This window comes from Musa acuminata, chromosome BXJ3-4, assembly GCF_036884655.1.
Source record: "Musa acuminata AAA Group cultivar baxijiao chromosome BXJ3-4, Cavendish_Baxijiao_AAA, whole genome shotgun sequence".
Lineage (NCBI taxonomy): Eukaryota > Viridiplantae > Streptophyta > Magnoliopsida > Zingiberales > Musaceae > Musa > Musa acuminata.
Genome location: NC_088352.1, coordinates 38,375,281 through 38,398,129, shown reverse-complemented (window position 1 = coordinate 38,398,129; position 22,849 = coordinate 38,375,281). Strand labels below are relative to the sequence as shown.

Below are 22,849 nucleotides of genomic sequence, written 5' to 3'. Positions count from 1 at the left end.
ATTATGTTCAGGTTCATATACAGTAAGTACCCTATGTAAGGATGGATAAATATTTTTATGAGTTTTAATTGTGTTTAGATTATAATTAGAGGAATCCTAATTAAATTAAAGCTCCTTAGTGAATTAAGATTTATACCTACGAATATATTATGAGTTTCAAGATTTCGGCGGGTGAGAGAGGCATAGAGGAAGATACTTTGAGTGCTCGTAAAGGTTTCTTTCTAGAGTTTTTAGAGAGAGTTAACAAAAGAGTCATTCAAGGGTTAGGTAAGGATAACTCAAGTGCGTTATAATTGATATCTGTGAATGTAGGGGAGTTATGGATTATGTTTTATTAAATGGTATCAAAAATTTATTCTCGATTTAATATTAGTCGGTGCAAAATATATTTGAGAATTAAAATATCATTGAAAATATATAGAATTTGATATTTATGTTTTTATTATGAATTATTTTTGTAATTTATTTGTTCATAAGCTAAGTTAACTTTATTTGAAGGAAAATAATGACATAGAAAGCAATCTTCGTTACTTATCTTAAAAAAAAAAAGAAAAAAGAAAAACTAAGAGTGTGAACTTATCTTTTCATAAGCTATTGTAATTATAGGTAATTATAGTTATTTCTCTATTTTATGCTCATTGTTTTTGGATTTTTTGAATTAATTTTTTTGGTATGAAGGTCTCTTTCCACCCCATAAAGAGAACAAATAACAATCTAGTACTAGTTTTGATGTGATCATTTCTTTGAGCCAATGGTGCAGTGTTAGGTTTGGCAGTGCAGCTCACCTCTAAGCGCGTAAGTCAATATTCGATGGCATGGTGTGAATGGCGTCTGTGATCATTTAGGTTTTCAGCTACACCAATTGGTTGTGAGCTGAGTTTAGTTGAGCAGGCTTTAATGGTGGTGCTGCCGAGGGCACCTTTCTCTCCTTTTTACAGGTAGGACAAAGGCTCCAACTCCACCATCTTCAATTGCCTGTCTCCGGGTCAAAATAGGGTAGGCATTCTCATCTCATGCTGGCCCTATGAAAGCAGGGATACCAGGTTAGAATGGACATTAAATGCCAAGCTGATGGGGTGGGTGGGAGGTGGTGATTGATGATGGATCTGCTTCTTCATTCTGATGCAAGCAATGTTGACTGCAGTGATGCTACTGCTCGAAGAGGGTCCGGTTCTTCTGATTGTGGCATCATGGCTTTGCAGATGGAGCCCATGCTGGGCTGCTTTAATGATCGTGGTTAGCATCCTCCACTCAGACGTGTATCTGTGTGGAGGATCAAACCAGATTTTTTGTTCCTCAAGCCAAAGCTTGTTGTGATCGATCATACTCGGCATCAGCAGGAAAAGAAAGAAGACATGTATCATATTTTTCTCTTTCTTTTCTTTTTATTTTGAAGCTCAAACAAGATTTCTTCCTCGAGAGAAAAAAGGAACAAGAGATGTATCCCCAGACAAAACTTTCTTGGTTATAATCCGCATGCATCAGCACGAGAAGAAGAAGTCTCTTCTTCTTCCTTAAACAAAAAACCTTGTTGCCGACGAGGAACAAAGATTTCTTCCTAAGAAGAGAGGAAGGCACATGTGTTCCTCAAACAAAATCTTCCTCTCTGGAGCTGAAAATAAATATGTTAGCTCACATGTCAGTCGACAAATTGGTATCCTCACCTTCTGAATCATTAATGAGATACTGAATGAATACTCCTCTCACAAAGATATGGGTGTCATTCTGGGGATACAACATCACATGATACACGGAGCTCACGCCCTGAGGGTTCACATGCACAAGTAAATGTCCCTTGATGGGCATTCAAGGACACCCATGAATACCCATACTCTCACCAACCTTAAGTGAGTGTAGGTGTGGAGGTGCACCCCATTCCATGCGTTGCATGCTTGAATGACAAGTTCACAAGGATACAAGGTCTGCGAAAGAGAGAGAGAGAGAGCATGATAGTGTGCTTGGAGACTTGCAGGTCTTGTTGTCTCCATCTTCCTCTTTGCTGGTGGCAGGATGCAGAGGGGGGACATGCAAGACAAATGCATGAGGAAGCTCACAGTGGATCGATTCATCACCATGGCAGCATAAGCTTCTTTGCTTCTCTTTCTGAAGCAAGCAATGTGCAGTTCCATCAATCATAGGACAGTAGCAGCTGAAGCATTCATCTCATCCGGGTGTATTGCCTCCTTGTTGAGAGGAACATATCAATCATTCTGGCTTCGACCATGCATGTTGCTAATAAATTTTATGAGGTACATAACGTATTTGTCTCCCAGTAAATATAAGTTATTGTGTTTGGTGGAAACTATCGGCATGAATTTATGGCAGATCGAAATCATAGTAAACTCTTCCCCTTCCCAGATGATATATATTTTTTACTTATTTTTTAAAATTAAAAAATAAATTTACGTGAATTCGCCTATTGCTTATACATAAATACATAAATCGACTCGGATATCTCAATGGAGATTATTATTTTTAATATGTAACGAGTCAAATCATCCATTATACAGTGAAAATTAATCACACAATATTTTTTATTTTAAATAAATAAATAACCGAGATGAAAAATACGAATCGGACGATAATATATGACAACCCGACGAAATATTCAAACCATGTATGGTTGAGTATATGAATCTTTTTTGGTAATTGAGCTTTATACGAGACAATATTTTGATCCTAAATTAAGGAAAAAAAGTATATTTATGCATGAATTTTCATTTGCATTTTTTGAATGGCCTAATGGAATCAAATAGACTTATGTCAATCGGCTTGAATGGGCTGGGCTTGTGGGAAGACTGACTAAGGACCAATGGGCCTTTCAATCCTGGGGGCTAAAATAGATAATTGTCAACCTATTGGGGTTAGATATGTAACTTCAACGTTTTACACGTGAAGTCATTGAACAGATGATTGAGGGTAGTTTTGGAACAAAGCTAAACGTTTGAAATTTCCATTTCCGCCCGCCTTTGGAGCCAAACTGAACGCCCCCAAAATTTGCCGCCTATCCATTTATAGACATTTCGTCTCCGCTCCGCTCCCGCTCTCCTCGCCCTCCATCCGCCGAAACATCTCTTGAAGCCGAAGAGGTACCCCGTTTCTCCCTCTTCTATCTCGTCGTCTTCTGATTCTTCATTTCAAGTCACCTACTCGGCTTTGGTCTCATGTTCTTCCATGCTCGATTTAGGGTTTTCGCGGGGAAAAAAAGGCTTCTTTTTTTCGTCTAGGGATTTTCGGTTCCTCATCGAAGGCTTATTGTTTAGTAGGATCGAAGAATGGCAGGGAAAGGTGGCAAGGGGCTTCTGGCTGCGAAGACGACGGCGGCGAACAAAGACAAGGACAAGAAGAAGCCCGTTTCCCGGTCTTCCAGAGCTGGACTTCAGGTCGGCCCTGTTCTTCTTGGCTCCTTTTGACTTTGGAGAACCGAGGAAGTAATGGCTTTCTTGGGATCTCCATATTGGGTTTGATCAGGAATTCCTGTTCTATCAGGTTTACGTGCATCGATCATTCTTTATCTTTTGTCTGACCTAAATCCTTTTCCAAGTTTTGGTTTTTTGTGTTCTGTAGTAGTAGTGTTCAGGTCAACGGTGGCATGCTTCGAGTGTGTGATCTAGCTTGGACTGTTGACTTCTATTTCAATTTACATGGTGTAGAATCCAATGTTACATGTAACATTGTTCTTCACTTCTTCCAACACAAGGAAAACAAACATATCTCTCTTTAAGTTTCTCATATTTTGTTGGTCGTGTGGTGTACATCATCTGTGCATGCAGTTTCCCGTTGGTCGGATCCACCGCCAGCTGAAAACAAGGATTTCTGCAAACGGGCGAGTTGGAGCCACCGCCGCAGTGTACTCCGCAGCCATACTGGAGTACCTGACAGCAGAGGTGCTGGAACTTGCCGGAAACGCAAGCAAGGATCTCAAGGTGAAGCGTATCACCCCCCGCCACCTTCAGCTGGCCATCCGAGGGGATGAGGAGCTCGACACCCTCATCAAGGGCACCATTGCTGGTGGTGGTGTCATCCCCCACATCCACAAGTCCCTTATTAACAAATCCACCAAAGAATGAACTTGCTGTGCTTTAGCTTGACATAGGGCTTGATGTTGTAGTTAGTGATGATGTTGTAGTTCTCAGCTTGTATGTGATTCTCTCTCTCTCTCTCTTTTCTTGCATTTGGTGTTTGTAATGTTTGCTGCAGCATTTCTTGTTTTGTTGATGTAAGACTGGCACTAAGTTTGTGGCATCTTTTAATCTAATCTAACTTTGCTAATGATTGTGGTTATATAGCTTAACATTAGTTGTAATTCTTCTCATAGCTCTTTATAATTCATTTATCCTTGCTTGAGATGAAACAGGAGTTTCTCATGATTTTTTTGTTTTTGTCAGTAATTATCATATTATTGGATGTTAATTCTTAATAGCCAAGTCTTGATATGAAATCCAATCTTCATCATTTATTTTTTTTTGTTAAAAAATATTCAGATATCATAGTTGATTTTTTTTTTTGATTTATAATTTTAGAGAACTATTTGAATTAGGGTTTTTTTTAATCAAAATTTACTTCATATTTGATCAGACATGGATATGGATAGTATATATATATATATATATATATATATATATTGAATAAGGTAGATTATATATAGCATACTAAACAGTCCCAACTAAATCGTACCCAAAAAAAAACCCCAAATCCGTCGCGCTTAAGCCAAATTGCCGTCTTGCCACGCTGGCTCAGACAACGTTTGCTTGCCTTTTGATAGGAGGAAGGACTGAGGCCCATAACACCGGCTTGTGGGTCCCAACCTTCTCCAATCACACGGCGGGTACTCGGGTAGAATGGTTGCTGGTTATGATGTTGGAGTGTGCATATATGAATGGATCATGATAACTCGTATCCGTTTTTGGGCACACTTCCAAGAATTGGAGATTCCTCTGGTCTTCCCACCCTCTCGCCTCACGATTTCTAATCGAGTAGGATCGTTAAGATGCGTTCCTCTCTTCTCACGATTCGGAGCTCCTCGTTCTGTTTCTTCGATTAATCGATTCCGTTTTTCGGCGTTTGATTTATTGGTTTGTTCTTCGATCTCGATCTCACAATCTAGGGTTTCCAAGATCTCTCTTTTTTTTTTTTTCCTTCTTGATGAATGCTTATTCGGTTTTGGGGTCGTAGTTTGATGCTGGATTTGTTTTGTTCGATAGATTGGAGAGGTGGGGAGATACTTGGACCGCGGAAGAGGAGATGGGGGCGCTGTTGTCGAGGTTCTGGTTCATGTTGTTCCCTGCGAGTGAGTACAAGATCGTGGTCGTCGGGTTGGACAATGCCGGCAAGACGACGACGCTGTACAAGTTGCATCTGGGGGAGGTCGTGAACACGAGTCCTACCATCGGGAGCAACGTGGAGGAGGTCGTCTATAAGAACATACGGTTTGAGGTCAGCGACAATTATGTCCTTTTTGATCCCTCATTTCCAATTGCTTGTTGATTATATTCTATCAAGCATTCCATTGCCATTCGACGATCATCATCTTATTTAATTTCTAATTTCTCAAGAACTTTAATTGTAACTAGCGGTTGGTTTTGGCTGTCTGGAGAACGGTCGGAGATAATGTTAAAAGACGATAAATTTCATGTGGAAACACTCCTTTAACCTTTGAGCTGGATAACCTTTCATTCACATACAACTGGTCTTGTTATTTTTTCTATTATATGACATACGGTTGGTGATGTAAATTTGTCTGAGGTCAAAATTTATATATGTTCGATAACCTTTATTTTCTGTAGTTCTAAAGCGAAAATTTGATGGTTGATTCTTGTACCATCGGCTTTATAATTGGAGAAACCTACAACATGCGGAGTCGAAGTTAATGTGGATAATGTGGACAATGTTATGAACCAGTGAGCTCCACAACGGGTGCTAATAAATTAGGGTTTGTGGATGTGTTGATGATCATGTGATTTTAAGATTGGTCTGTTTATTAGTAATGATAACAGAACAAGAGTAATATGGGTGTGGGATGAATAGGAGAGGAAACGATTACTTTTTATAACAAAGAGAGGCTGATAGCCGAACACATGCGGTGGTAAAAAATTGGAGTTAACCTAGATGGAAGTAATCTCCTTTGGTTGATGCTTTTATAGTCAGATTGAGATACATAGTAGAAAAGTTAGTTGATTATAATGCAGTGTAGGAATATAAATCTTCTTGCAACTTGTTGGCTTCCTATGGAAAATGAAACTATAGTTCATGAATTTATGATCTTCAACTTACCAAAAAAAAAATTTATGATCTTCAAGAATTTGGTTTATAGTTGAAAAAAGTGCTCTCTTTGGATTTAGAGTAAGTCATGTAGGTAAGATTCTGATGTAAATGAAGGTGATTTGTCAAACAGTTTTAGTGATCTCAGTAAATGTACAAGTGTAGTTCAAATTGAAATATGGATCTATGTTTCCGATTCTACTCATCCCATATCTGGTGCTTGATCTCCTTTTTGCTTCACACTTTCTTCCATTGTTTAAGATTTTGATGTTTGTTTCCCCTATAGACTTTGTAGTAAGTAAGAGTTCTTGTGATGATCTATTGCCATTGGCTCCAAAAAGGAGCACTTGAAATCACTTGAAGTAATTACTGATATACAATCCATGTTTTACTTTAGAAATATCACACTTTGTCCATTTCAGTCCCCAGCAGTCCATGGAATGCTGGTCCATGTTTTTTTTACAATTAGTCCCTAGATATGTGGCTTGTTGCCTCCAAGAAGTAAAGTTGTTTTGGGATGTCGGTGATAGCATACTTTCAACTTTATAACTTGTATCGTATGTATAACTAATTTGAGATATAATACTTTTTCTTAATTGCATTTATCATGCTGTATTTGCTGAACATTGTTTGAAAAGTGAAGCTTTAAATTTGAAGTTTTTATTTTCTTTGCAAAGTTAGGTTAAATGTACCATCATTGGATTTTTTTTTTGTGTGAATTGAAAATTGATATGAGGTAAGTTATAGAGAGCCAGTGTGATGTACCTGTAATAGCCAGAAAAATACTTACCAATTGGTGATCCTGTATCAAGGTTTGTAAGTTCGTTCTGTAAAAGGTGAATGAAGTTAATTCTGTGAGGTACCTGTGGATACAATTCGTATGCAGGATTGTTCTATCTCATATTAAGAAACATAAAAATCAAAGCATTAACTTGCAAAGTTTTTTCTTAACTAGTGGAATTAATGCGCTTAAAGCAATAGCTTTAATTATTCAAAATGTTAACAAGTCCCATATGAATGAAGAGCTTTTGTCTTTCTTTTCTTCTTCTGAAGGGTTTTCTTACTTCTTCTATTTTAAAAGGCTTGCTAGATACATGAGATGAATCTACGTATTCATCTGGTAAGAAGTGTGGAGAAATCTTTTTTCTTGGCTGGTGGAATGATAGGACATGAACTTATACCGCAGGTAGTTCATTTATATTTATTTCTAGCAACCTTATAAATGTCCATAAAGAAATGTTTAGCATTTCAGTGGCTATTTAGTCACATTATATGATTAATCATGTGAACTTATACATGCACTATTAGGATTACAGCTTCTTGTTTAAGACTAAACTTGAAGGTGATAACTGTGTACAATCAGATGTTCTGTAACTGATTATGGTAACTACTTGGCATCGAGACGGTGCTTTGTTTATTGTACTTGAAATGTATTGGCAATTATATGATATTACACTTTGCATCTGTTTGCAGACAACTTGGTGACTTAAAAAGAGATGCATTTATGCTTTGAGAAACAAATAGTAGGCTCCTGAAATGTAACTTAAAAGTATATATGCTGGATTCATCAAAAGTGACATTTTAGTTGACTTTTCCTAGATTCTGTGTTCACAAAACCTTGTCCAGTAGGTCTCTGTTTTCTGGTTATAACTTGTCATCTTTTCAGCAAATGGAAAAACTAAATAACTATTAAAAGTCCTTCTACTTGAGTTCATATATCTGAATAGGATGGAGAGAACATATATGCCCATATTCTTTTTATATTCTTTTTGTTCCACAAAATTGAACAGTATTTTATCCATGTCTCAATAAATTTCACTATTTTTATTAGAATATTGATGTTTACTAAGCTTATTGGCCTAAGTTATGCATTTTTCCTATGTTCGTTTAGTGAGCTATGTCTATGACTGGATTTCCTTCATTTTGTGGTGCAAGAACTGGTCATAGATCCTTGGCTTATTGGGCTAGCTTAAAACTGCATTCCATGTCTAATACTGTCATTCCTAGTAAGCAGGTGTGGGATCTAGGGGGACAAGAAAGGCTGAGAACCTCATGGGCAACATATTATCGAGGGAGTCATGCTCTTATTGCTGTAATCGACAGTACTGACCGAGCTCGGATCAACATTATGAAGGATGAGCTTTTTCGACTTCTTCAGCATGGGGACCTCGAGCATACCGTGGTACTCGTATTTGCCAATAAGCAGGATCTCAAGGATGCCATGTCCCCGGCCGAGATAACTGATGCTCTCTCCCTCCACAGCATCAAGAATCATGACTGGCACATCCAGGCTTGCTGTGCCATTACCGGTGAAGGATTGTATGACGGCTTGGGGTGGATAGCCGAGCGAGTCGCAGGCAAGCCAACGACCTGAAACAGACTGGTTGTGCGTCGTCTTTGTGTTCCCATCACACGGCCGACTTGTCATTTAAGGTTTTGGAAATATGTTTATTTGTGGGTACTTCATGGATGCATCATTTATATTCCAAGCAATATGGATTCTTTTTTTTTCCCGCAGCACTATTTATTCTGCAGATTGATGTTGCAACTGTTTAGAATTTAATGCCAATGTAAACAATCCTCGTTACATCTCAAAATTAGGCATGCATCCATGAATTTTTCTATTTCAGCATTTTATGTGGATGGCAGGTGACATGAACTTCCATTGTTGTACGTAGTATTCAAAACATCTGTGGGCACAGGGAGACTCCTTAACATCAATTTAAATGGAGAGAGATGAAGGGATTACTAATTAGGACACACACAGAAATTAGCTGATAAAAAATGCAGTTAGTAGGAAAGTTATTTGTGATATTCTGATTCTAGGTTGGAATTTTTGGATCTAATTAATAGTAGTATCATTAGAATATCCGGATAGATAGTTGACTACCATAAGTAAATTTTTTTGATATTTTTAGCTCAAATTAATTAATGATTAGACTCTTTATTAGTGGCTAAATTATGTTTTTCCTTTTTGGTGGTCAAGAGAGAGATATGTGGAGGATAAAGGGATATTTATGCCATAAATATAACAATAATAAAGAAAATACAAAGACCAAAAAAATTATTATTATTATTTTGCATGAAAAGTGGGGAAAATTGATAGAAAGATAATAAAAAAAAAAAAAGTATTTTCCTACGCGCACTTTGGTATCAAACAACGAAGCGAGAAAGGCACGCCTCGCGACTCGGGCGGTCGTGCCGAGTCACAATACGCGTTTCCCGTGCCGGTCAAACAACCGCGTGAGGTGGAAAAAGAAACGCCGAACCGCGTCGCACGTGCCACGGCGTCGGCAGTCGCCGTTTCTCTAATGCCATCGTGACATCGGATCATTTGGTCCCGCATGTCGCCGTCCAATCCCAGCACAGGTAATCTTCGAGAGGTGATTAGATGAGAGGAAACCGACCCGTACGTGGCGGTCAACGTCTTCGCGTGCAGGCTAAGCAAAAGCCGTGGAGGCTGCGGTGGACTTCCGTCCAAACAAAACGAAATGCAAATAATATTAATAATTTAAAGTAAAATATATATATTTATTTGTTCTATGATCGCATAATGTGTGGGATCAGTGGATTACTGCACGCGCGCACGCACACACATGAGAGCAGCAGAGTTGTCCATGAGCTTCTCTCATTCTAGTCTGAGGGCCGCCGCCACCATCAACACCACCACCACCACCCCAACCCCATGGGGCTGCACCACCTGATCCCACCTCTCCAGCTGTCCATAGCTGGAAGAGAACAATAAGAAATGGGAGATTGAGTACTCGATGATCCTGCCCGACTCTGCTGACTTTGATGCACTCATTTTGATTACAAAGATCTCATCTTTCCGCAATTACAATCCATAGGTGGACATCCTGCAACTGTGGATTTGCTATGAAGCACTAGAGTGGCATTCAAGGAGAGGAAGAGGATGAAGAAGATAATCTTTGGGTAATTAGAATGGCCAATCGAGCATACTTAATCAGTAGCCAAAATTTGTACATACATCCCTCCAAAACCATGGCTTTTGTATTTCTTTCAGCAAATTTCCAGAACTAATAATAATGAGATTGGAACACTGAGAAATAATGCTTAAGATTAAGGGTGAATATGCCATTTTAACTGCTTTTTTGGGCTTTGGATTGCGACAATATAGTACTGTCAAATGTGCATTTGACCAGCCTTTTTGGCCGGTCAAAGCTATTATTATTATTATTATGCAGGCAAAGGCTTCATGCCTACAAGAGGCTTTGGGCATGCCTTCCAGCTTCAGAATACCACACAGGATCTTCCTTCCTTCCTTCCTTGCTTCCCCACTCCTTGTCCCTCTTTCCTTGCTCCTTCCCTCCTGTTTGCTTCTTAAGGCTGTGAAGCTATCATGAACCGGTTGTCAGCTGATCAGATATCTGAGTTCCAAGAGGCCTTCTGCCTCTTCGACAAGGATGGAGATGGTTTGTTCTTCTTCTGCCAGCCTCTCTTTGCCCGCCCTTCTTTTTTTCCTGCTTATGCTTCTGTGTCGTTGGTTTTATGAGCTTCATCTGTATGGTTTGTGAGTCCATGTGAGTTGGTTCTGATATGGGATTGGGATTTTTTTCTCGAGTGGGCATATGGTTGCCTTTGCTTCACCTTTTTTTTCTTCCTCTCTGTTGGTTTATCAGATTTTTATCTAGTTTTTAGCCTCATAGTCTGTGATGTTTGGCCAAAGAAATTGGTCTTTCTTTGTCCTCAGAACCAGTGAAAGTTCTAATTGGCTTGATCTTTTTTGCTAATGAATTAATAGGAATAGTTTCTCTCTTAGGAAAGTTGGTCTTTTGCGATTCTGGTCTTTCATCTTTTCTTCAGGGAAAGGTAAATATTGTCTCATATTCATATCCATATCTCTGTAAATGTTTGGATATTGAAGGCTTAATGTTATCATTTCACAAACATCTGTTGACTGGATTCAAACTACTGTTTCTACTGCAATTTGCTTCCTTGTAACTTCCATATCAGATTTGTGATTTCCCTCCCCCAAACCCCACCCCCCCCCCCCCCCCCTCTTTTCTAGAGTTCTTTGTAAGGGATTTGTGATGATTTTGACTTTTCCTCCTCTGAAATACTCACATTTACCTATTTCAAATGTTTGATGTTCTATGAGTAGGATACATGAGTTGGTCATGGGCAATTCAAGGCAACTTACAGTAGAATAAATTGTTCTGGTCCTCTATATGAGTTTTGTTCTGCTTGCAGACCATGTTAAGCAGTACATCAAAATTTTGGAAGCTTGACAGATCATTTTAATGCCAAAGCAATCCTCTTTCGAATGGCTTGCTTATTGAGGTCAAATTTTTATTTCACAACGTCAAATGCTTGGTTATTAATCAAGTTCATATCCTGTTCTTTGCCAGAAACTCATTTAGTAATTGAACAAGTTGCTTAAGCTCAGTTGGATTCCTACAACCCAAATCGAATTTATAACCACTTATACCTAATATATATTGTGATAGATCATAAGAGGGGCGAAAATTTACATCTTTATAAAGTATTTAGATAATGGAACTTTTGTTGTGTGGATCATACAGAACGACATCTCAGAAGCTCAAGAGAAAAGGGGAAGGAGCACATGCACCTTTAATGGATGGCAAATATTTACCGCAATTGCGTGAACTAATTTTGCATCCCTCTGTGTACACACATATATACACATGTTATGTAAAGATGTGTTACACATTCTTGATAAACATATTTCATTCCAATTGAAAATATTCGAACAAATGTAACCCAGGTTTCAGGACTTGGTAACACTCTGCATACCTATTTTTGTTCCACATACAAGAATGAACCACACTTCAGGTAACATAGCACATGAGCCTTTAGTTTTGACCATATTTTCTCTCGACCATTGTTACTATCATTTTTTCGTAGGTAAACACATGTATTATGAAAGATTATATGCTTTACGAAAATTCTGTGTTCGTACACAATTTCATTTAGGATTAATTGTAGATAAAGCTAAACACAATAATCTAAGCATGGATCACCAAATTTAGATATTTATCTGAGTCTTGTAAGTATAAGAGTTTCATCAAGTCATTGAGTTGACTGCCTCTGTAGAATTTTTAAGTCAAGTTATTGAGTTTTCAGCAATGCAATCTATTAGTTTTTCTAAAGTCAGCTTATTGTTGTTTTAGTCTCCACCTATGGGATGATTCTCTGCAGTTCTCTATTGCCTTTCGGAATTGCTTAACAATTTAACTCGCCTCTCAGATTCCTCTTGCTAACATGCTGTTATGATAGGCTGCATTACACTGGAGGAACTGGCCACTGTCATCCGATCGTTGGGTCAGTACCCGACTGAAGAAGAGCTGAAAGATATGATCAGGGAGGTCGATATCAATGGCAATGGCACCATAGAGTTTACAGAGTTTTTGAATCTAATGGCTAGAAAGATGAAGGTAGACAAGTATCCAATTCAGCAAAATAAGCTCCAAAACACTTGTCATAAAAAATATTCACCAACAACATTTGATTTTTCCTGATGTCATAGGAGAGTGATGCTGAGGAGGAACTAAGAGAAGCCTTCAAAGTTTTTGACAAAGACCAAAATGGGTACATCTCAGCCACTGAGGTAACTGCTGGATTGTGCTAATTCCCTTTTAGTCAGAGAAATATTTTCTTTGAATTGGTAGTTTACTTATCTAAGTAAGTCATCGAAAATTTATTACTTGGATGTCAACAACCTGCCAACGCGGCCCAATATTGCTTCGATTTAGATTAGATCATCGATCCAGATCCACGAAATTTTGGTTCTTATTTCTATCGTAACCCGCTACATTGAACTCGACAAACTTTTAGATTCTACTACTATCCCTGGATCAAATTTCAGAGGTTGTGACAATCTCCGGATTCTCTTGCACTTAGTTTATCAAGCATTCTCATTCTAGAATTCCGAAAAAACAACTTCACTGGATCATTAACTATAACTTTCTTGCATGTAGCTGAGGAATGTGATGATCAATCTTGGGGAGAAAATGACAGATGAAGAGGTTCTTCAAATGATCAAGGAAGCCGACACTGATGGTGATGGACAAGTGAACTTTGAGGAGTTCTCCCGGATGATGATGGCTGTCTGAACCTAAGATGCATAGAAACATCAAAGCTTTGTGCCACGGGACTCTGCAAATTGTCAATACATCTATGTACAATAATTATTTGTTCATTACTTTTAACACTGTTGCCAATTTTTTGTTGGTTAAACATCAAAATATTTTCTTTGAATGCTACATCAGTATATATCAAGCATGTAAGTTAATTCCTCTTCTGTCTCCATGTCAGAGATGACATGCAACCTAGAAAGAATAAGCTCAATGTTAAGCTGAGTTTTTGCTTGGTCTTTATTATTTTTTTGATGATGAGTCTTTGGATCAATGATATGCTTCCATGCTTATGCTTTTAGTCAACATCTAGTTAGAAAAATATGTCCTTGCAAATTTGGTGATAATATACTATATATATATAAATATAATTTTTTCATTAAAATAATGCCTTTTCTCCTTCAATTTTTTTTAAGCCAGAATTTGACTGATAGATTGATTTTTTTTTTCCTCTTCTAAAATTCATCATCTTTTGTGAAAATAATGTCTCACATCTATTGCTCTTGTTCAATTGAGATGGTGAAATAAAAATCTTCAATGGAAACTTCATCTTTCTAAGAGCATGAGATCTCTTGCTTTCCTAAAAAGAGAACAAACTCTTATTGATCATAATTATAAGTTAACATGACTAGGAAGAGGAAGATGATGATGGTGATGAAAGAGAACAACAATATCAACAAAATCAACAGGAAAAAAAAGAAGATGCAATTGAACTAAGAACAAAGACAAGAATCAAGAAACAAAAAAAAAAAGAAGAAACTTAAATGCATCAAGAAGACCTCCAGAATTCAAGATCCTTAAATGAGAAAAAGGGGACATTCATCAGCAATCACTTGGCAGTATTGTTTTGATGAGATTTTGCATGCCATATTAACATGTCCTAACCATAATCAATTTCAATTCAGGTCTTCTCTAGAACTTTCATCAGCAGTCCTTCCCCATGTTTCATACATCCAGATAAATTCTCTGGGTATATATCTACACTCCAAATTATTTCTCCAATTGACCAAGCTGACACTGAACCATATTGCAGAAGATGCAAATCTGTTTTGGTCAGAGTGTCAAATATAAATTGATAAAAAGATATTAACTCCTAAGATCCTGCATAAATTTGTTGATAGAGAAAAGAACCCTAAAGTTGAAGCTGCATGGAAAGACCAAAATGAAGTAGTGAGGACAAGATGAGAAAATATGTAGTACAAGTTGGGAGCTAAAAGAAACCGAGATTACAAACTCAAATCAATTAAGGGGTTGTATTTGTCACCTAATGCTCACATTGAGAAGCACCTTCAACAGGAGCAGCTGCAACAAGACCAAGACACAATGTGTGACATGTGTATCAAGATACATATGCTGGAGAAAACAACATACACCCAGCTTTGAGAAAGATGTTCTTGTTAAATATATCCAGTTTGGACAACCATCATCACCTATGTGCATAATATTATTAGATGGTGTGCAAAAACCATAGAAGAATCATGTAAGCAATCAATGGCTTGGAAATAAATATCTACTGGTCATGGCACAAAAAGCCAAATTCTAATCTGAATTGCATCTGTTACAAGAAGATGCAACCTCATCTTCCATATGAATAAAAGAACATGGAAGACATCATCATACATACATCTACTAATTCTTCTGTTTCTAATGATGCTAGAATATATGTGTCATCACAAAGACAACTTGCATCAACAGTCTCCACCATCATTAGGACATGTCTCACTTATTTTACATCAATTGGTATTCCTTCTCTTCCTTGGAAAGTTTATCATCAGGCCTATCAACTCTTCTTTGCAAACTACACACTACCTTTGAGAGAAGACTTGCAGTTCTACTGTCAAGATCATGCAGCAGTGTGACAGTCTTGGGAACAAACCTAAACTGCAATATAAAACAAAGTGCTGAGAGAGACATAGTAGTTTGACTAAAGGGTCGTGGTTGAGTACCAAACAAATCTCTGAAGATACTGAGATTCCAAGAAGATATGTGTGATGAGATAGAGACTTTATTGGTCTGTGGTTTGCAGATGATGAAAGCTCTCAGATGAGGTTCCCCAGCAATGAGGCTTTGTGTTTGTATGTGTGTGTGTGTGTCTGAGAGAGAGAGAGAGAGAGAGAGAGAGAGAGGTGGGTGAATTACATATATACATTCATGTGAAACGGGAAAACTAGGTCAAGTGATGCTACAGAACAGAACAAAACAAAGTGGACATGCAGGATAGGGTTGGGCCAGAGTCTGAAGAACCCACGGAAGATAACCCCAGACGATTTCTCAAAGCCGATGTAGAAAGCAGAGACAGTCACTTTTCCATCGTGTTGCAAAACAAGGTAGATAGTCATCGTTTCTACTTCCCAAACATGGATGATCAGAAAACTAAGGTAAAAGGCACACATAAAGCGTTCTCATAAGAACAGCTTTGTCATGCAATGTGGTCTCTTCGTCCGTGGTGTAAGCATCCATGCGAAACAGAACCAGAAGAGAAAGAAAGGAAGATCAAATATCATGTGAAGTCTCGATCTATAACTTCAGGCATACAAATGCAAGAAAGATGTCGAATCCAAGAAGATGGATTGAAACAGCAACTCACAGCGAGGGATATATATGTTGTCAAGATTGATCACCTCCATGTCCAGATTTTGCCATCCACTCCGATACCTAATAAACTCTCTCGCTCTCTCTCCCATCTCCTCTCCTCTCCTCTCCTCTCTCATATCACAAGCAGCAACATCAGCAGTAACAACAGAAGAGTCAAAGGGACTAGGAAAACCAAACCTGATCGATATATAGCTAAGCTCCTGCGTTTCACGTGCTCCCATCAGCAGATGAAACTGCCAGATGATCTGATTGGCTTCTTATGAGGGGAAAGATCAGATCATGCTGGCAGCTTTATCTCCTTACGGTGCACCATCTGATCTATCCACACAGAGTGAGCGGATGAAGGGATAGAAGGAGGGTATGAGAGAGGCTTGGGATGGTGAGAGGACTGATAGATAGCAAGAAGGGGAGGAGGAAAGAAGAAGGCTGGCGTGCATTTCCTGGCCTTTGGTATTTTTGGGGTTGCCATAGGTTCCAAGGAAGTCTACAATATAAAGGGAGGGGGGTGGTGGTCCCTAAGAAAGGGATATTGAAGAAGGTCATGCAGAGGCCACCACCCACCACCACAAAGAATAAAGGCTCCTATATTTTTAGTGTGAGCTTATAATAGCTTTTGGACTGACCTTTCTCATGCATCTCCACGTTTCGTTAGGAGAGAGAGGGAGTTGAGGGACCAATCTGCATGCAGAGTTCCCTTTGTCTCTCCTCAGCATCACCATGAGAGGAGAAGTGTGTGTGTGTGTGTGTGTGTGTGTGTGTGAAGCATTCCAATGTAACAAGGCCATGTTACTAAATGACCGTTAGCTTAGATCTCTCTAATAAACAACAATAATAATAATTTCATATCATCAAGACAATGACAACAATATGGGCATTATATGATTTTTTTTTTCTTTGTATTTTTCTGATCAAAGATTTTTGTTGAACTGTCAGCTTGTCTTACTGTTATCTTTGAAGGACTGGTTCACATGATCTTGACTCCATTAATTATGAAATGATAGCTTCCATCTTCTGTCACTGCAATCACTTTACTTTCTCATTCTTCAGTGTTTGACATAGAAAGATATCAATTGCCTTTTTCTTTGGCAAATTAGCTGTTAACTACTTACTTATATCATATCAAATTAAACTGATTAATAGTTGGCTTTGTTGCTGCTTATTTGGAAGCTTGTCTTCATGGCACTGGCCAAGCTTTCACCACACCCAATTCAGAAACTACAAAGCAGAAGGCTGTTTACCAGTGACAAACCTAAAGCAAATAAACTCTAAGAAAACTTTGGTTGAGCTATCTAATGTTCACATCAGTCCTTGCTTAATCAGTAGACTAACAGTGATTTTTCTGTGGATCCAAGTGGTAGTTGTACTGGCCAAGCAGTGGTTGCATAAATATTTCAATGCCATATGAGGGGTGTGTGTGTTTATGCCTTCCATGAAAACATGTGGACTTGATTATTGATGGTCTAAAAGTATTTGTCCTACAGTTTGTAGGCTGATAGGTTGTAGTTCATGTGAGTCTTCCTTGAGGACCACTGTTTGGATACTCTTGCAAGTCCACTGCTCTGCACTATTAGTTCAGTGACAGCAATTGATTTGGCACTCAAAAGTTGCAAAAGGAGACACAAGAAAGTATACATATCCAGTTTTCTTTTTTTTTGGTGCATGTTAAATCATTGCATTCAATGGACTTGGCCTGATTCAGAAGGGTCTGCAACAGGTGACAGTGTAACCACATCAATTAAACATGCCAACATTTTCTGCATGGTGTCTGCTGCTCTCTTCATGAGACCAAATGCAGGTTGAAGGAAAGTTTAGCAAGGAGCAGCTCCAATCAGTTGGATGTGACTTCTTTTAATTAATTTGTTGGTAATTGCACCTATATATTAACCTCTAATTATCTTGTACTTTTAGTACAAGAGGTTTAAGAACATACAAAAATAAATACTGTTAAAACATATGATTCAACAGGAAAATCACAAGAGGCTGTCTCCTTTTAAGTTTTGACATTGATGTCAGACTTGATAAGTTGGGTGTCTCATAGATTTGTTCTTCATAATAAGTTGAGGGTTGCAATCGAAACTATTCTTCACAATCTAGGGAATAATTTCTTTTATTTGAAGGAATACAAGGAACACTGTAAGATGCTATGGTGACAAAGCAAGATAGGATATAAATGTATAATGCCTTTGGATTAAATATCACAATCCTTATGAACACATGGCAGGATAAGTTTACTTGTTGTGTCAAGGATGACACTGATCATAGAATTGACTCAATCTGATCCAACCATCACTCACATCCTCTCTAACATCACCCCAAAGGAAAGAAGATGAGTTTAATGCATTTTTATCTATGCTAGCACCAGTAAGTGTCCATAATGATACAGGAAATGCTCTTAAAAAAGACTCAACCAGGAATAACATGATGGTGGAAACATTTCACAGTATAAAAAAGATCTTGATCCAGAGAGAAGAAATAAGATCTTGGTGAACCATTAGCAACTTTGGAAGTTTCTGGAGTTGCTTGGACTTTCTTCTCTGTTTGCTTTGGAAAGCCACAAGTAGTTCCCAAGAGCCAAAACAATCATCCTAAAATGTAGCCACACTAACTGCTAATTAGTTCCTATCAGCATTTGTTGTTGTCTTACAACTAAAGTAGGGATTTTTCCATCTCTCTTGGTGTAACTAACACCTATTTAGGTCTTGAGGTTTGCTTGACAAAGCAACCTTGAGGAACCTCAATATCTCGACAGAGGAATCACAAAGACTTCAAGGAAAAGTGCCTAAGCTTGACATTCCTGGAAGCCAATAAAAAATTCCAACACAGGAAGATTAGACATATGAGGCCATTTGTACAGTTTGAGGGAGTGTAGGGTTTTGCATCTACAAGGTTAATTAATCAACTCTATGTGAATACACTTTCATGTATCTTTCTGTTCTAATGACCTTTTTCCTTCAAAATTATCACACAAATTTTGCTAGTTATCACAGATAAGTGGACTCCAATGGAAGTATAATTGTGATAGTGAAAACTTTTCACATGACTAAAATCTTTTTTACTTAATTGTGGATTATTTTCATTGACATATACAATCAACAGAAGAAGTCTAATTTCAAGGGACAAGGATAAATCTGGAGCAAACATCAATTTCTTGTAACAGTGATGGAATGTTCCAGGTGAAGCTTTACTGATGTGCTAGCACCTCTTGAAGGTCAGGAAATTTGTCATAGTTGAGACCCTAAATTGAGTCAGATAAGCCTACAGAAAGCCATATGTTGATAGGTTAATGAGTTCAAAGCATACATGACTGACATGGAAGCCAATAAAAATGGCTTCCAACATCTTAGTTGTCAAAGCCATATACAAAAGCAATCATATTGCAGTGTGAGTGCAAAAATGATTCATGTCTTGTCACATTGGATCCTTGTTTGGCATCAAACACTCACTTTAAACATACTATAAGAGAAAAAAAAAATCATTCACTTTAGGCATCTACTCTGGTGATATGCACCAAGACTATTCTGAATGTCATATCATGATGATGTCCAAAAGGCTCATAGAGTATTCATATTGTTCAACTAAGACCAATATATATGGATGAAACTGTTTTGTTGTAGAGGCAGACAGGATTATGAGCTGGTTATACATATCTGCAGGTACAAACTATTTCATGGATTGAGACAACCATTAAGGGATTCTGAGAGTGACAAGCAGCAACACATTTGGAATGTTGCATCATTCAGTTAATTGAAGCCTCATTATGACCACACACATTGTTTGTTCTTAATTGACACCACAGTCTTTTTTTTTTTTCTTCTTATTTTCCCACTTGTATCTTAAATATCAAACTAGGTTTAGTGACAAAATCATGAATGTTGTGCAATAGATCACTACATTTTTCACTTTCAATTGTGCAAATGAGTATATAGGTGATAAATGCTTATAGATGTGAGTTTATTTCATCAAGATTCTGAATGCCTCTTGTGGACTTCAAGGCTGGATTCAAGTCATGCAAATCTAAAGACTGATCCTCTATGTTCCCGCTCTTGCAAAACAACATGAATAGAATGTACATATTGTTTTACATGGATGCTCTTTAACATCAATCAATCCACAGCAAAGGCAAGTGCTTGAGCCAGATTAGGCCAAAGTCCTGAAGTAGCTGAGACTGCAACCTTTTTATCATGCTGATGATGACCTGATCATAGCAGACCAATTGCAAGCACTTGAGATGTGTCACCTCAATGCACAATGGAAGCAGACATACTGGACCTGGAGGATGTTGATTTGAAGTGCACGTGATACATGATTCACCTCCATCTTCTGTAAGCTACTGTAAATTCAACATGGAGGAGGTGAAGCTTCACTGATATCAGATCATGTAACTTGTTTAACTTGCACACACAAGTGTACAAGGAAAGATAGGAATAAAGAATCCATGGAGATATAGCTGGATTACTGTCCTACTGTCATGGATTTGATGTAAACAGCACAAACATTTGAGCCCACACTCACATACCGGGGTACTTTGTTCCCCAATAGCACCCTTCAGCAGACAAAGATAAAACTAGAATCAAAGGCAAGTAAAGTGGATCCTGCTGGCCATGGGGTAGTACTGTACCAACTGATAAGAGAATTCATGGATGCAATGGACAAGAAGCATGACCATGTCAATCAGCATAAGAAAAGGCATACTTACACTGCTATTCTCCTTTCTCGCGTCTTCCCTGTCATGGTGGTGGTGGTGCATCTATTGCGCCCAGCAAGGGAAGAAATGAAGCTGCCAGAGCATGACCTAGCCAGGAATAATGTCCTTTAATCATGTTTTCATTCTTTGGCATCTCCAGGATTCATGTTTATGGCCAAGTTCCTTCAAAGCTACAAGAGGGTTTATGATCAAAATCTAGCTTTTATCCTTGAGCTAGATCATGCTGGCAGCTTCACTCATTCCCTTGGGCACTTCTTCCGGCAACTTCCATCGGAGGATATAGAGAGAGGAAGATCTGAGAGGTGAACCGGTCTGAAAGAGATTAGTACGTGAAGTCAATAGTTTGAATCAGTTTAGATTCAATTTGCAAGAGAAAGGAAAAGAGAAAAATCCAAGCTCTATAGGAGAACCCATAAAGTTCTCGACGTAAAATCCATGCATATGTGATGCATAATAGAAGAAGCAGATAAAAAAGAATCTTACACATGAAGAGAAAAAGGGGGAAGAGATCAGAAGAAGAAGGACGACACAGATGATGAGTGAACACTAAGAGAAAAGGTTTGTGGGAGTATGACACAGATCCCTGATTTGTAGAGAAAGAAGATGGGAAGAGAACAAGCATCCGTAAGATGGATTCTGACTGTAAAGACTGAGGATTGGATTTCAGACAGATAGGAGTATAGGAGGAGAAGGCGAAGGAAGGATTTGACTGTCTCACCTTTCCATATGTGAGCGGATGCACACCAGTAGGGTTTCGAGGCTTTATACTACCGAGGCAAAAGAAACAAATCGTTGAGGAATCTAAGTAACATGCAGTGAACCCTTTGTAACTTAGTTTACACACTCCTTCCAATGTAAACAAAGTCTGCAACAGTTGACGAAAGATTCATGCAATTAAGCTTCACCTCCCTATAATCATACTTGTGTTCAGTGCATTTGGTATCCTCAACTTGGCTGTTGAATGACAGCGTTTAAGATGGGGTTAGAATCCAAAGGAAAGAGCTCTTCCCTTGTCTTCCTTTGCAGAGAACCACATGCTGAATCCGACCACACTGATTCCCTTTGTTTGCATGCATGTTAGCCCTACTCTTAGACTGCAGTACAAGTAAACCTAGCATCTTGTACTAATCAGCATCCCACCTTGAGATGACCGGTGAAACACTTGCCAGCCCATGCCACCACCGTGATCATATAGGGTTTCGAGTTAGCTGGAAGAAGCACAGACCTTCTGGGTATCGACAAGGCCATCATACTGTTTTGCAGGTCGCGTTGCGTCCATGGGTTGCTGCTGACAAGAAAATGTAAAGAAACCCTAGATTCAGACAACTGAGGTGCGTGGTCCTCACCTCCCTCGCCTCAATGAGGAGTGTGGTTGCAGTACTCCATTGAATATAATCCAATGAAGGGAAGAGGGAGATGATCGATCCTATAGTTTACAGTACTCGATTGCATTGGAGAGCTCATATCGCCTTTGATCGCGCTCTGGAGGAGCTCATTGTCGCGCATGCAAGCGTCATTCCGGAAACACACGGAATATTTTCGCTTGCATGTGTTGCACTTGCTCGGCACGGTCACAGGGAGGCACATGGTGTGTGCCATTTCTTTGCATCTCAGCAAGCAAAGTTGGCTCTGCTCACTGGTTTTAGGTTTCTTCTTAGATCTGAATCCAAACATGTCTGCATCAGTAATTGTATGCATCCATTTAACTTCACTACAGTGAATTTGCCTCCCAAGTCTGGTTTGTTTACATGCTTTTGTTCTTTTCTGCATCATTTACGTTTTCCCTTGGCAGTTCAATACTGAATCATTCCTTAGTCCTGTTCTTGATGGTTAAGGGTTTTCTAAGAGACGCTATGCTACCTACAACTCAAAGAACTTACAAGGGATGATCAACCATTGGTGCTGTTCTTGGAGGCAGATATGTTCTCTCATTTGAAGCTGCAGCTCGTGAACAGATAGACAAATGCAAACTCAAATCATGTACTTTGTGATAGCTTTCTGACACCCTAAGAAACAGAGAGTCTGATTCCAGACAAGTTTCACCTACAGAAGAAAAAAGACACTGCTCATGGTGTTCATTACAGGTGATACACACATGTCTAATTCCAACTTTGATGTGTAGTAACAGATCAAGAAACCAGGAAAATGTATGCCTAATTAACCTTCATATGGT

General features: G+C 38.6%; 3 protein-coding genes and 1 long non-coding RNA gene across 8 annotated transcripts; 3 read left to right on the top strand and 1 right to left on the bottom strand.

Moving 5' to 3' along the window:
• The first annotated feature begins 2,143 nt into the window (after nt 1-2,143).
• Nucleotides 2,144-4,236, top strand: LOC135581878 (histone H2A variant 1). Of its 4 annotated transcripts, none has more exons than XM_065145706.1 (3): nt 2,144-2,249; nt 3,267-3,383; nt 3,774-4,214. In XM_065145706.1, the coding sequence occupies exons 1-3, from the start codon at nt 2,223-2,225 to the stop codon at nt 4,068-4,070; spliced, it is 441 nt and encodes a 146-aa protein (XP_065001778.1). In that variant the 5' UTR covers nt 2,144-2,222; the 3' UTR covers nt 4,071-4,214. The 4 variants fall into 4 exon arrangements, with proteins under 4 accessions (XP_065001778.1, XP_065001779.1, XP_065001780.1 ...); XM_065145707.1 differs by lacking the exon at nt 2,144-2,249 and adding an exon at nt 3,002-3,089 and having other exon boundaries at nt 3,188-3,383; nt 3,774-4,236; XM_065145708.1 differs by lacking the exon at nt 2,144-2,249 and adding an exon at nt 3,006-3,089 and having other exon boundaries at nt 3,774-4,236.
• A 670-nt stretch (nt 4,237-4,906) lies between these two features.
• LOC103975288 (uncharacterized) lies at nt 4,907-8,885 on the top strand. 2 transcript variants are annotated; one of them, XM_065145114.1, is made up of 3 exons: nt 4,907-4,976; nt 5,205-5,436; nt 8,276-8,885. In XM_065145114.1, exons 2-3 carry the CDS (start codon nt 5,245-5,247, stop codon nt 8,633-8,635), a joined length of 552 nt encoding a protein of 183 aa, XP_065001186.1. In that variant the 5' UTR covers nt 4,907-4,976; nt 5,205-5,244; the 3' UTR covers nt 8,636-8,885. The 2 variants fall into 2 exon arrangements, with proteins under 2 accessions (XP_065001186.1, XP_009388488.1); XM_009390213.3 differs by having other exon boundaries at nt 4,910-5,075.
• Nucleotides 8,886-10,508: 1,623 nt separating this feature from the next.
• On the top strand, nt 10,509-13,619 carry LOC135637306 (calmodulin-like protein 8). Its single transcript, XM_065149964.1, has 4 exons — nt 10,509-10,694; nt 12,520-12,677; nt 12,770-12,850; nt 13,221-13,619. The coding sequence occupies exons 1-4, from the start codon at nt 10,622-10,624 to the stop codon at nt 13,353-13,355; spliced, it is 447 nt and encodes a 148-aa protein (XP_065006036.1). The 5' UTR covers nt 10,509-10,621; the 3' UTR covers nt 13,356-13,619.
• Nucleotides 13,620-14,064: 445 nt separating this feature from the next.
• LOC135637307 (uncharacterized) lies at nt 14,065-16,416 on the bottom strand. Its single transcript, XR_010496212.1, has 2 exons — nt 15,964-16,416; nt 14,065-14,806 (listed from the first exon to the last, which is right to left on the bottom strand). It is a non-coding gene; the product is annotated as an uncharacterized LOC135637307 (long non-coding RNA).
• Nucleotides 16,417-22,849: the final 6,433 nt, after the last annotated feature.

Bases quoted from the DNA above. Each gene is read 5' to 3' on its own strand.
- LOC135581878 (XM_065145706.1), top strand. From the start codon at position 2,223: ATGCATGTTGCTAATAAATTTTATGAG. The intron at 2,250-3,266 runs GTACATAACGTA...ATTGTTTAGTAG, and splicing joins TTGCTAATAAATTTTATGAG to GATCGAAGAATGGCAGGGAA. The intron at 3,384-3,773 runs GTCGGCCCTGTT...CTGTGCATGCAG, and splicing joins CTTCCAGAGCTGGACTTCAG to TTTCCCGTTGGTCGGATCCA.
- LOC103975288 (XM_065145114.1), top strand. From the start codon at position 5,245: ATGGGGGCGCTGTTGTCGAGGTTCTGGTTCATGTTGTTCCCTGCGAGT. The intron at 5,437-8,275 runs GTCAGCGACAAT...CCTAGTAAGCAG, and splicing joins ATAAGAACATACGGTTTGAG to GTGTGGGATCTAGGGGGACA.
- LOC135637306 (XM_065149964.1), top strand. From the start codon at position 10,622: ATGAACCGGTTGTCAGCTGATCAGATATCTGAGTTCCAAGAGGCCTTC. The intron at 10,695-12,519 runs GTTTGTTCTTCT...CTGTTATGATAG, and splicing joins CTTCGACAAGGATGGAGATG to GCTGCATTACACTGGAGGAA. The intron at 12,678-12,769 runs GTAGACAAGTAT...CTGATGTCATAG, and splicing joins TAATGGCTAGAAAGATGAAG to GAGAGTGATGCTGAGGAGGA.